The following is a 13,451-nucleotide window of genomic DNA, read 5'->3' on the forward strand; positions in this document are numbered from 1 at the left end:
GGGGGAGGGTGTTCCAAGTCCTGGCGGCGTGATGGGAGATGGATCTGCCTCCGGAAGTTGTTCTCCGGATGCGCGGGACCGTGGCCAGGACGTGGTCAGCAGAGCGGAGTTTCCTGTTGGGTACGTAGAAGAAGAGCCGGTTGTTGAGATAGGCTGGTCCGGTCTTGTGAAGTGCCCTGTGTGCGTGCATCAGGAGCTTGAAGGAGATTCTCCTGTCAACGGGGAGCCAGTGCAGGTTCCTCAGATGGGGGGTGATGTGGTCATGGCGCGGGACGTCGAGGATCTGGCGTGCAGAGGCGTTGTGGATTCTCTGCAGTCTGTTGATGAGCTTGGACGAGGCTCCGGCGTAGAGGGCGTTTCCGTAGTCGAGTCTGCTGCTGACTAGGGCCTGGGTGACTGTTTTCCTTGTGTTTGTATTTGGATTTGGCGGTGAGAGGGTCCTTGGTGAGGGAGAGGATCAGCTGAGTGTCGTCGGCGTAGGCGATTATGTTGAGGTCGTGCTGTCGGGCGATGCGTGCTAGTGGTGCCATGTAGACGTTGAACAGCGTCGGGCTGAGGGAAGATCCTTGAGGGACGCCGTAGAAGATCTTGAAGGCATCGGATCGGAACGGGGGGAGGCGGACTCTCTGAGTTCTGCCGGAGAGGAAGGAGGTGGTCCAGTCCAAGGCTTTCTCCCGGATCCCTGCGTCTTGGAGTCGCGTACGTTGTGTGCGGTGTCAGACGGTGTCGAAGGTGGCGGAGAGATCCAGGAGGATGAGGGCCGCCGTCTCGCCGTTGTCTAGAAGGATCCTGGTGTCGTCTGTGGCGGCGATGAGGGCGGTCTCGGTGCTGTGCTTACTGCAGAATCCTGATTGGGACGGGTCCAGGATGTTGTTGTCTTCGAGGTGACGGGTGAGCTGGGTGTTAACTATCTTCTCGATGACCTTTGCTGGGAACGGAAACAGGGAGATGGGTCGGATCCGCCTTGGGTTTCTTCAGTAGGGTGTTGATCTCTGCGTGTTTCCAGTTCTCAGGGAAGGTGGCGGTCTCGAAGGAGAGGTTGATGATTTTGTGCAGGTGGGGTGCGATGGAGTTGCTGGCTTTGTTGAAGATGTGGTACGGGAGAGGGTCAGACGGGGATCCGGAGTGGATTGTTCCCATGGTCTTGATTGTGTCCTCGATGCTCACGTTGGCCCAGGTTCTCAGGGTGTCGTGGGCGGTGGGGTGCGGTGGGTCCGGTGCGACGAGGTCTGCAGGGGTCGTCCAGGGTCTGAAACTGTCATGGATGCCGGTGATTTTTCAGTGAAAGAAGGTGGCGATGGAGTCGCACAGGGCATGCGATGGTGGGATGTCGTTGGCATTGTAGCTGGGGTTGGAGAGTTCCTTCACATTGGTGAAGAGCTCCTTGCTGTTGTGTGCGTTGTTGTCAAGGCGGTCTGTGAAGGAGGTCCTTTTGGCGGTCCTGATGAGGTTTTTTTTGAGTCGAGGAGTTCCGGGGTGAACCAGCTGACTCTATTGCTGGTGTCTCTGCTGGTGGGTTTTTTCAGCGGGGCTACGGTGTTGGCGCAGTCGTTCATCCAGCGTTCGTGGGTGAGTGTGCCCTCATCGGGGTTGGTGGGGTTGGTCGGAGGGTTGAGTGTGAGGCTTGTCTGTAGTTGGTCTTGGGGGACTGCCCCTGCAGCGGCGGTGGGTCTGTAGTGTGCGGTGGTGTGTGAGGGGTTGTCGGAAGGAGAAGTGGATGCAGTGGTGGTCTGTCCAGGTTAGTTCGGAGGCGTGGCTGAAGGTGACGTGGGGGCTTGAGGAGAAGATGGCATCTAGCGTGTGGCCGGCGATGTGGGTTGACGTCGTGACGAGCTGTTTCAGTCCGAGGTTGGCGAGGTTGTCGATCAGGGTGGACGAGTTGTTGTCGTTGTTGTTCTCCAGGTGATAGTTCAGGTCTCCGAGGAGGATGTAGTCGGTGGAGGTCAGTGTGTGTGTGCTGATGAGGTTGGCGATGGAGTCGCAGAATTGATGCCGGGGTCCTGGCGGTCTGTAGACGAGGGTGCCTCTTAGGGTGGTCTTGGGGTCCGTGTGGATCTGGAAGTGCATGTGTTCGGCGGTGCTGAGGGTGTCGTTGATGTTTGTTGAGGCCCTGATGGTGTTTTTGTGGACGATGGCGATTCCTCCTCCGGCCCTTTTGGTGCGGTCTCTGCGGGTGATCTTGTACCCATCTGGGATGGCTATGGTGATGTCTGGCGAGGAGGCTTCGTTCATCCAGGTCTCGGTCAGGAAGGCGACGTCTGGTGATGCGGTGTCGAGTAGGTCCCAAAGTTCGACGGCGTGTTTGTGTGCGGAGCGGGTGTTGATCAGGATGCATCAAAGCTGGTTGGGTTCCTTCGTGGCAGGCGTCTTGGCACTTTCGCGGCAGGAGAAGCTGCAGTTCCGGCAGGTGAAGGGACCGTGGGTGCGCTTAGGGGCAGCCTTGCAGCAGGTGTGAGTCCTTCCTGGGTTGAGAGCGACGAGGGTGTTGGCGTCGTAGCAGAGGCGGCGGTCCTCGTGGCTGCTGCGGGGGCCAGGGGTTCTGGCCCTGGGCGCGGTCCAGGTGCAGACGGGCTTGCCTTAGGCGTGCCTTCGGCCACCATATATGGGGAGGGAGGAGCAGCTGGGAGGTGGGAGGCGAGGGACGGGTGGAGCGAATGGGCGCGGAGGGGGCGGGGCCGCAGGGGAGGCAGCGGCGGGAACGGGGGAAAGGAGACCGGCGCGGTGCACGGACTCTAGGAGGGGGGCACAGAAGTACAAAAAGCACAAAATCAGAGGGGCACAGAAATGCAAAAAAGCACAAAATCAGAGGGGCACAGAAGTCAGTGGTACAGAATATAAGGGGGCAAAGTGGTTGGCGAGGGGTACGGAAATCAGAAGGGGGCACGGAAGCAAGCGGGGGCAGGGGGGCACAGAGGAAGGAGCGGGCAGACAGGCAACGCAAGCAACAGGCACAGCGGAAACAAACCTTAGACCACCACTGGCCACCAGGGATGAGATGCAGGTGGAAACCTGCGGGTGGAGATCAGCTTTTGAGGTGGCTCTGTCACCACAGTCTCTGCAGTGTGCTCTGTCCACTTGTACTAGTAGTTGCCATTGTGACAGGAATTTCTAACGGTGCACTTTATACAACTCCAGTAGGAGCTTGTACCACTGTTGTGTCTTCTTCGCCATCAATCCCAACAGTGGTCTGGGTTAGATCTGCTTGTCTGTGTACGGAGAGGGTCTTCAAATCAACAACTCACTAAAGATCTTTGTGGTCATCATCATCTTATTTGCCGTCATTTTTCTTCTCTTCGATGTATCTGTTCTAACCAGATTTGGCATCATTTTTCTTCTCTTCGATGTATCTGTTCTAACCAGCTTCGCTTCTGCAACTATAGCAGGAAATGTTTCAATACTTTCAACTTCCAATCCCCATGCTTTCTTTTCTTTTTTAATTCTGGACTCTAACCATCCCCTGAAGTTTTTTTTAAAAGATCTAGCTTTCTTCCCTCTCTCTTTCTTAGTCGCTATGCGATCCCATTTATTGAGTGCTTCGAACTTTGTAGTTCTTTAGACTCATATTCAACATGGTCTGCCTCAGAAAGTCTAATTTCTAAAAACTAAACGTACCCTCCATGGGAAACTGTAATATCTCATCATGTGCTGTAGATTTATTCTATCCGGGAAACAGATGTGTAACACCCAACCTCTTCCATCATTTCAAATGCAGATGTGCCTTCTGCCATCCTTTGGCATCTTCTGACCCTCTCTAGGCCTATCCTTTATCTTGGTTTTAAGGTATGTAAGTATTCCATCCACGTGTACACGTTCTCAGGCTAAAAAATAACTAAAACGAACTCAATGAACCATAACCAATCGCATTCCACTATGTCAAAGGTCAACCTATCAAACACAAGGAGATGATGGTCGCGGGTGCTGAAACTTTTCAGACACTCACCCCCGTCAAAGATCTGGGTTGAATCCATCATTGTTCTTTAGCTCACTTCACCACCCCAGTTCAGACCCAGCCATATGCAAATCAGTCTTGATTCTGTTCCTTGTGGGATCAGTCCAGCCTGAACTGAAAAGCCAGGCCTTCCCTGGCCCGGAAACGAGCATCCTTGGACCGGTTCGGGGTTACACCCCTTATCGGCCAGGCTAGCTTGAATCCAGTGGCAAAGTTAGAACGGGACCCACATCTGGGCATACCCTGACAACTTAGGGTGTACAAAGCAAACACAAGGAGATTATGGACGGAGCGCTGAAACTTTTCCGACACTCGCCCCCAGTCACAGATCTGGGTTGAATCCATCATCGTTCTTTAGCTCACTTGGCCACCCCAGTTCAGACCCTGCCATATGCAAATCATTCTTGATCCTGTTCCTTGTGGTAACAGCCCAGCCCAAACTGCCAAGCCAGGTCTTCCCTGGACTGGAAACTATCATAAGGTAAGGGAAATCATCTGCTTGCTTCCTCAGCTACTGCACTCAAAGAGATGTCCTTGAAAATGATACTGATCAAGCTTCATTTACAATACTCATTTTCTAATAATGTTCTATTTTGCTAACCCATTTACGTAATTCATTTGATGCTTCACAGAAACAGGGGGAGAGATGGCTTTGCAGCGGGACATTGATTGGGAGGTGGGGGGAAAGCAGGAGTAAATTGAACTAAACATCTGAAACAGCATCTATTTTAAGAATAATGGCATGTTACATGAAAATATGCCATAACTATTCTTAGTATTATTCACACTTCTAAATGACCTAGTTTACGTAACGCGTTTCAGGTGCAACATCATTAGTTCATTGGTTACATCTCTATGCACCATTAAAAACACAAATTATCAAAAGTAATTTTCACGTGACATACACACGTTTTGCATATTATGAAAAACGCTACCACAATCTTTAGATTTTTGCCTGACCGTGATCTCCTGGTCTTTATATTAACCTGGCCTTCTTATTTATGTGACACACCGGGTAAAGCGCTTCTGATAAAACGTAAACATCTATCAATCAGGCATTGTGCTTACAGTCTGTGTACCATATTGCGGTAAATGGGATGCATAAATATTGAACTCCACTGCTGCAGTGCTTAGTATGTAGTGGTGTTTGGCAGTGTTCGGCACTGGCACTAATTTCATAACACTGGCACATCTTTATGACAGTCAACCATATGGTGAAGCAGTCTGTGTGGTTTTATAAAAAGCAAATGAGCAGAGTGTTTAACAAATTAATATATGTTTAAAAAACCATTACTCCCACTGCATCCAGGTCATTCTTACAGCTTTGTGAGACCCAGTATAGTCCATATTATCACAGTTGTGAGAGTGTAGTGTTAATAGGTGCCCTTTGTCCTTGCGTTTGACAGAACTGGCTGAAAGAATAAGTGTTGCATACTGCAGTGGCTTTCTTTGAAATATGCTGGGCCCTGGCACTTATATTTTCATACAAATTAAGCACAGATCATTGCTTGCTTTGTAGCTTAAAAACAAAGTGGTATGCCGTTCCTACTGAGTATTACAGGTAAATGTGCGTATAAAGAGCACCAGAGTGCTAAATGAAGACCGGAGAAAATCCTTTCTCCTTTCAGAAAAAGACCCTCACACACCCAGCTAGCTAGGTGTTTTGCTTCATCCCTGGGTCTGCTCCTTATCGGGTCGGCGCTGCAATACCCGATCGGCACCCGTGATGGGGCCTTCTTGGCGAAGATCTTTTTCCTTAGCCGTTATGTGCAGTGCGTGTGAGGGCCCTAGTGAGTGTAGATGTACAATTGTGAACAAAGTGTGTGATTAAAACAGGAATAGTGGTCCACCCAAAACAAGTTTAATGAATGTGGTCACTATACTGATTAAAATAGTGATGAGCGCTAGAGAATCAGGCCAACACGTTTCTTGCTTCGTGTCAATTCGACGGCAATTCTTCAGGACCTATGTGTGATCTATCTACACTTTTTGGGTAGTGGTTTGTTTAATGAAACAATAGTGACCACCCATATAGCACTCTAAAAAGTGGTACCTGTAGATCTACAACATTAACTGTGAAAAAGAAGGATCGCTGTCACTTGCAAGCGGTGCTTTTCTTAAATTGCTGCTAATTTTTGTATATTGCTAAAATTGAATTGAGACCTTTTTTATTGATTTCACCTCACCTTATTGTTGTGTGCTAGACCCCTCGGTCCACCGCGAGCGTTGCTCGATTTTTGTGGAGGGAGTCTTTCTTTTTAACATTCTTGTAACTTTTTTGCTGTTATTTCCACCCATTTCCGGAGGAAGGAGGTTTGCGCTCTAGTGCTCCAACCCCCTCCATATAAACCGGATGCTACAAGCGACGCGCAACGGACGCCCTGTCACTTGCAAGCGGTGCTTTTCTTAAATTGCTGCTAATTTTTGTATGTTGCTAAAATTGAATTGAGACCTTTTTTATTGATTTCACCTCACCTTATTGTTGTGTGCTATACCCCCCGGTCCACCGCGAGAGTTGCTCGATTGTTGTGGAGGGAGTCTTTTTTTAAAAATTTCTTTTAACTTTTTTGCTGTTATTTCCACCCATTTCCAGAGGAAGGAGGTTGGCGCTCTAGTGCTCTAATCCCCTCCATATAAACTGGATGCTACAAGTGATGCGCAGCGGGTGCACCAAAGGCAAGCCTGTCTGCGCCCGTCCGTGCCAGGACAGCGCCAGAAGCCAGGACCCCTGGTCGGGCCATTACAGATGTGAATACCGTAAGCAGCATCAAGTGCTACTCTAGACAGGAATTACTCGATTTTAGGAACACTAATTTATCACACTGTCAATATGATTCTTTGCCACTAGTTGAAGGACCTTTTTCGTGTAGAAATTGCTATTATCAGAGCAATGTTGTTGATATAAGGCGGTCCTGGGTAACATCCGATCACCAGTTATCAAATAAGGCTCCTTACCATATAAATCCAGCCTTCTCACCATGTGAGCCATATTCCACAACTAAAAACCAGTGAAAATGTAAAAACATACTTTGCAATGGCCGTTCCCGTCCCAAACATTCTACTGAAATTTAGGATTTAGTTTCTTCAATACAGCCTAAGCTGGGGTTTTTAACGGAATCCTGGCTCAAACCCCATTCTACGCCTTCTATCACTTTGGCAATACCAGAGGGTTGCAAGTTTATTAGAATGGATGGACCAGTCAAGATGGGGGAGGGCTTGCCATTATACACAAAGATAGTATTAACGTTTGTGTTCTAGATGAATACTGTGACCCAAAGATGGAAGCTCTCATTTTCCGAATTGATTTATCAGCTCAAGTCAGTTGGAAAGGGGCCCTGATCTATCGTCCTCCTGGCCCCATAGCAGAATTTTCAAACTTACTCACTGAACTCATAGCCCCTCACGTACTCGCCAGCACTAACTTTGTGTTACTAGGCGATTTTAACATTCACAGTGAATGTTCTAATAATATGGAGCCATTAGCCTTTCTAAATACCCTTGCACTTTTAGGCCTAAATAAACTGAATGAAGGTCCTACCCATATGGCTGGCCACACATTGGATATTGTTTTGTCCAACTCCCCCAACATACAGTGTGATCAACCAGTGCAACTTAAATGGACTGACCATGCTGTAATTGAATTTGTCATTAAGAGCCATAAAGTTGAACATAGGGGTCCACGTCAAGACACTGGGATGACCCGCAGGCAATGGCAGAAAGTCTCTTCAGAGAACTTCCAAGCTTCCCTGAAAGTACCTCGAAATAAACCTTTAGATAATTTAGAAGAAGCGCTCACTAAGTACAATTTTGCATTAACGGAAACCATTGACCATCTTGCGCCAGTGAAACGCTTCTCTACTTACCCAAAACGTCAGCAAGCTGTCTGGTTTACCCCCCAGCTACTTATTAAAAAAAAACTATGTAGAAAACATTAGAGGAAATGGCGTACCACTCATGAGGAGAGAGATAAAACCCAGTTTCTAATCTCTTTGTCAAGCTATCACAGTAGTATTAAGCTCGCACGAAAGAATTACATCTCCATCCAACTTACATTGGCTGGTAATGCGCTGAAGGTTTTATATAACATCCTTCAGTCGTTTACGAAACCTAAGGCATGTGAGAATGCAGAAGCACCCTCACAAACACTTCGTGATAACATTGCATCCTATTTCTCACAAAAAATGGAATCAATTTATGATAATATTGTTTCTGCAGGGAGTTCACATCAAATGCAAACTGTGACGATAGATGCAGCAGGATTGACCTCTTCTATGCTGCTTGAGAACTTCCCTCCGCTTACCACTACAGATGTAGAAGCTTTAATGCACCAAGTGAAGACCGGATCCCCGTGCGACTTGATCCCTGCAAGAATAGCTAACACCCTTATTCCTCAACTTGCCCCATTGATCGGACATCTTTTGAATCTTTCACTAAAAGAATGTTATGTTCCACTGGAATGGAAAGCAGCCCAGATAATGCCTATTCGAAAGAACACGAAGGCCCCTCTGACTGATCTGACCAATCTTCGGCCTATCTCACTCTTGCCATTTCTGAGTAAAGTACTAGAGAGGTATGTCAACAAGCACCTCTCCAGTTATGTCGAAATGTCAGGCAACCTAGACCCTTCTCAGTCAGGTTTTAGGCCCAAATATAGCACCAAATCAGCCGTAACATCAGAATGACCCTAGACAAAGGCCATTCTGTGATTCTGGTGCTATTGGACCTATCCGCCGCATTCAAAACTGTCTCCCACCAAATACTACTTAGTAGGCTGAAGGAAATAAGACTAAGAGATTCTGCCTTTCGTTGAATGGCTAGTTTTCTATCTGGTCGGACTCAGACGGTTAATTTAGGCCCGTATCGTTCGGCACCCATGGAACTTACCAAGGGAGTTCCACAGGGCTCTTCCCTGAACCCCACTCTATTTAATATCTATGTGGCTCCCTTGGCTAATGCTCTAAGGAAACATGGGTTTATTCCGATATCTTATGTCGACGATACGCAGCTACTCTTTCCCTTCGATGAACTAACTCCTACCATTCAGGAGACCTTTCACAATGGATGAGGAATAACTTTCTTCAGTTCAATTTCGGGAAGACCAAGCTCCTACTTTTTGGGGAAGCCCCCATATTATGGTCCCCCAATTGGTGGCCCATTAATCTTGGAAAGCCTCCTATTCCCAAAATTTCTGTTAAAAACTTGGGAGTCCGGTTAGACCATGCCCTTACTTTCAAAGAACATGTTGGCCAGACAGTTGGAACATGCTTCCATACCTTGGGCCTACTTTGGCGAGTCTTCCCTTTACTTCCAGACTCTGTAAGAAAGACTCTGACTCAGGCCCTTATACTGAGTCGCCTAGACTATTGTAATGGTTTGTTGCTTTCTGCTAATGAAGCGTCAATCAATAAACTACAAGTGCTTCAGAATACGGCAGCGCAACTGGTTCTGAATATGCCACCCAGATCTGCCTCCCGTCCTCTTCTCTTAAAACTCCATTGGCTGCCAATACGCCAACGGATAAAATTTAAGATTTGCTGTACCATCCACAAAGCACTATTCAATCTCGGTCCCAGCTATTTGTCAGAAAAATTAACTCTCTACCACCCCCCGAGATCTTTGCGTTCCAGCACCAAACATCTACTGACGGTCCCTAGAATTAGGAGAGCGAGATTAGGAGGGAAATCTCTATCATACCTCGGACCGAAATACTGGAACGAACTTCCCCTTTTTCTAAGAGAATGCTCAAATCATTTAGTTTTTAGGAAATTACTTAAAACCACTTTGTTCGGCTTTTAATTAAAAAAAAAACACAGCCTTCGCTGTACAGTTGATATGCCTCCACAAAAGCTCAGAGATACTCCTCGGAGTCGATTCTGGCGCTATATAAACACTTAAATAAATAAATAATGGTTAGTGAGTAATTCATTAATAGTATACAATTCTTAATTTAGCCCTCCGGTGCTCTTTATGCACACATTTACCTGTAATACTCAGTAGGAACGGCATACCACTTTGTTTTGGACTATTTTGGGTCTGTATGCTGGACCTATATTAATTGGTCCCCAGTCCCTCGCCCTTTTGTAACATTGCTTTGTAGCTTCTCAGCTGATTCCGGCAATTAACCAAGATGACCTGTGCAGGTAAAACAAGCATGTGCGGCTCCACTCTGTGTAAGAGTCATAGGGAAAATACTGTTAATATAACTGTGTATCCATTAATACTTAATTTGTAAAAGAATGAGTACTGGTGCCCAAAGCTCCGTTCAGAAGCCCGGGGACAGTAAAATTAAATGTTGGCGCACGGAATACCGAGGCTGGTGGTCTGGAATCCACCCGGCCCCTCTTTAATTGATCACCAGACACTGCCTCCAACATTATCTCACGCTTGCAGGTGCCTGCTTTCAGCCTTTGTGACGGTTTTTCCAGCATTTCCGCTTTTCTTTTCCCTCTCTTGTTCTCGGTAAATGTCTGATGCAGAAAAATAACTGCTGGTCACAAAAAATTTGTGCCAAGATCCCCCATCGACAAGCACCACCTCCAGTTAAGCACTGTGTGTGTTCGGTACTTTTCTGGTGGGCAGGATGTTCCTGGTCTGTGCTTGACCACCAGAAAGTGTGTAGGCGTCCAAGCAGTTGTCTGCTGAGCAGGGAGCAAAAAAAGATTGATGGTCTTCCTTCATCATGGGTAAGAGAAAGCAAATGCCATGCATTGCTGGTTTCTTTTTGTTGTGCCTGATTGGTAGAAATGCGCGGGCATCGGGATCATTAATCTGTTTTGTGAAGTAAATTGTAAATGGTTGTATGCTGAATGGTCTGCCTGACAGCAAAACTGGCCATATTTAAATTGAAAAAAAATTGCACTTTTTAAAAAAGAAAGCCCTATTTCCAAGAGCAATGTTATCATTTGAAGTTCCTGTTAAGCTTAATCATTCGATTTATGTTTTTTACATTCCTCTGGTAATGTCTTTTATCAATTGAAAATAACATATTTTGCTTGGAGGCACATTTCGTTTTTCATTTAAGTGAGATTGAGCTAGTGAGCAGAAATGAAATCATATTTTGCTGCTCTTCACATCTGCATGAGCACTTCTTTCTGTAATACGGCATGGAGAATTGTTTAATAAATAATTGTGTAGCCTTAGTGATTATTATTATCCAGTGTCACAGAATGTGAAAAAATGCTATTATTTAATTTTGTGTCTTTAGATTTTCTTAAAGGTGTATTTGCAATTCTGTAAGCAAACCAGCAGCCACCCTACCACTAGCATAAACATGGTGCTCCCAGAGAAAGGGATAAAGTTCTACTAATCTTTCTCATTTAATGCGATGCTTCATTTGCTCTCTTTTAATACGTAGGTTCTTTCTTGCTGTGTATTTCCTTAGCTCTTTTTTCTCTAATTGCTTTAACCATTATATAATACTTTCTTGCAGGCCTGGTTGCAGCATGCCAGAAATTTGGGATGTTGAAGATCCTTACAATGCCAAGAAGACTCCCCTGTGTACCATACTTAACAGGGAGCCACGACCATTCTTCAGTATTTGTTTTCAGAACAATGTTTACAAAGTCTTAAAGGTAGTGAAAGACTGACAGCCATCTACATATATCCAAAAAACAAAATAACTTTATTGCGAACGGTCAACTATATTTCAGTAAACTTTCAATTTTAGATATCTTTTAATAAAAATGATGAACTATATTTAGGAAATATTTTTAAATTATTTTTTTGATGCAAAATGTAACAGTATTTGCTTCTTTTGGCCTATTCGTGATGTTCTATTAGGAGCAACATTTATTACAGTATTCAGGACATCATGATTTTGAATTTTTTCTAAACATGGACATCCAAATTCGGGCATGACAAGCAGACTTTAAAGTACTTTCTTACCAATTGTGCAGTGCCTCGAGAGCAAACATGGTATGCTTGTTCTAGCAGTCAAGATGTCAATATTGTAGACCTAAGAGTCTTTATACTGTGAAGTTTGACAGTTATAATAAAACTTTTATATAACATATTGCCACACTTACGGCTGTCTGCTCAGTTTTCTTGTTTCGGTTGCTATTTACCACCAAGGCCCTCGTTATGAGTAGCCCAGGAGATGCCTGGATTTTACCAACTCCAGAGTTACTGACACTGGTGTTACCAGTAACTTCAAGGAGGGAAACATTTTTATTTCCCCTTCTAGACTTTGAGATACCAGGAGGTCCACTAAGAAATATGGAATTACCAAGAGAATCGGTAATTCTGGGTCTGTTTTATCTAGTAACTCCTCAAAAGCTGTTGAAATCTTTGGGTGCAAGTAAATTAATAGAATTGGGCTGGTATCTGCTCTTACCTCCTCCATCGAAATTAAGAAGCCATTCATAATGAGGGCCTTAATGTTATCTCGCTATCAATTTCTGAAACTGTGAATGGAGGAAAGAGTAAGGGATACCTAGTGAGAAAGAATAATTCAGTGCATTTTTCGTCCACAGCCTTATGGACCCAGCTTATACGAGTGTGGGTATCTTTTTCCAACATTTTCTACCGCTGCTTGTGTGAGTTATGTTGATCAGTGTTATCACTAAAATATTGTTTCTTCTTTTTTTTTGTTTCTTCTTGTTTTGTGTGCTTGAATTAAAGGTGCAGGGTTTAGAAGCATGTTTTTGGTATGATCCAATTATTTTATATACCTTAGTGAATCAGGCAATATTAAAATCATATTTAATCTTTTGGCAGTGTTGAAGTTTTTCACTGATTGGTGAAATGGCCAGCTCAGAAGAATCTTGGCCAATATATTTCATCACATTTACCCACAGACAGAATAGGTAAAACTGTTTTAACACATAACCCCCTTTTCTATCAAGCCAGTATTTATACCAGGTAAACTGACAAACACCACACTCATGTTTGAAATATTTGGTGCACGGTAAAGAAACCGGTACCTGTGAAAAGAGGGCTGTCACTATGCACAAGTGGTGACAATATGCCACAAGACTTTACACATACTAAAATTAAATCATAGCTGCAAGGTATGCCATTGTTATGTGCAATATCTTTAGCTAATCCTGGCTTTTTTGCCAACTGCACTTTACTGCTGGGGATTTGGAGCCCATAGTTACAATGTCAACAGCAAACTTCAAGCCCCAGAATACAATATAATGTCTGTTACATGGTCGGGATTGCCTTAAAGTGGACATTTACCTTGAGGACCCTTTGGAGCAATGAATGTCCTCACAACAGCAGCACCATTCTAATGTAGACATGCAGGCACGCATAAAAGCAACTTAAAGCAGCAAGTTTCATGTGTCTTATAACACAGGGCTGCAAATTAATCTGGTGTATGTCAAAATGTTAAAGGTCTTACAAGGTTCTATGCTGTTGGAAGGGTAGACTACCCCCCCCCCTCCTCCACAATGTCATAATATTCAGTAAGGAGTAGGTGAAAAATCCCAAACTGTGTTCAGAAATCTATTTATTCAAACGTTTGAATATCGCACTCTAACCTTTTGAATCCATCAATAGT

General features: G+C 45.2%; 1 protein-coding gene across 1 annotated transcript in view; it reads left to right on the forward strand.

The window, feature by feature from the left end:
- The window catches only part of DPY19L1 (dpy-19 like C-mannosyltransferase 1), a 519,970-nt gene extending 508,000 nt beyond the window's left edge, over positions 1–11,970 (forward strand). The window contains exon 22 of the mRNA XM_085607487.1: positions 11,379–11,970. Within this exon, the coding sequence (XP_085463613.1) occupies positions 11,379–11,535 (157 nt within the window). The 3' untranslated portion in view covers positions 11,536–11,970. The remainder of the gene's footprint in view (positions 1–11,378) is intronic.
- Positions 11,971–13,451: the final 1,481 nt, after the last annotated feature.

The sequence above is a fragment of the Triturus cristatus genome, chromosome 5_2, assembly GCF_964204655.1.
Source record: "Triturus cristatus chromosome 5_2, aTriCri1.1, whole genome shotgun sequence".
In the NCBI taxonomy this organism is placed as follows: domain Eukaryota; kingdom Metazoa; phylum Chordata; class Amphibia; order Caudata; family Salamandridae; genus Triturus; species Triturus cristatus.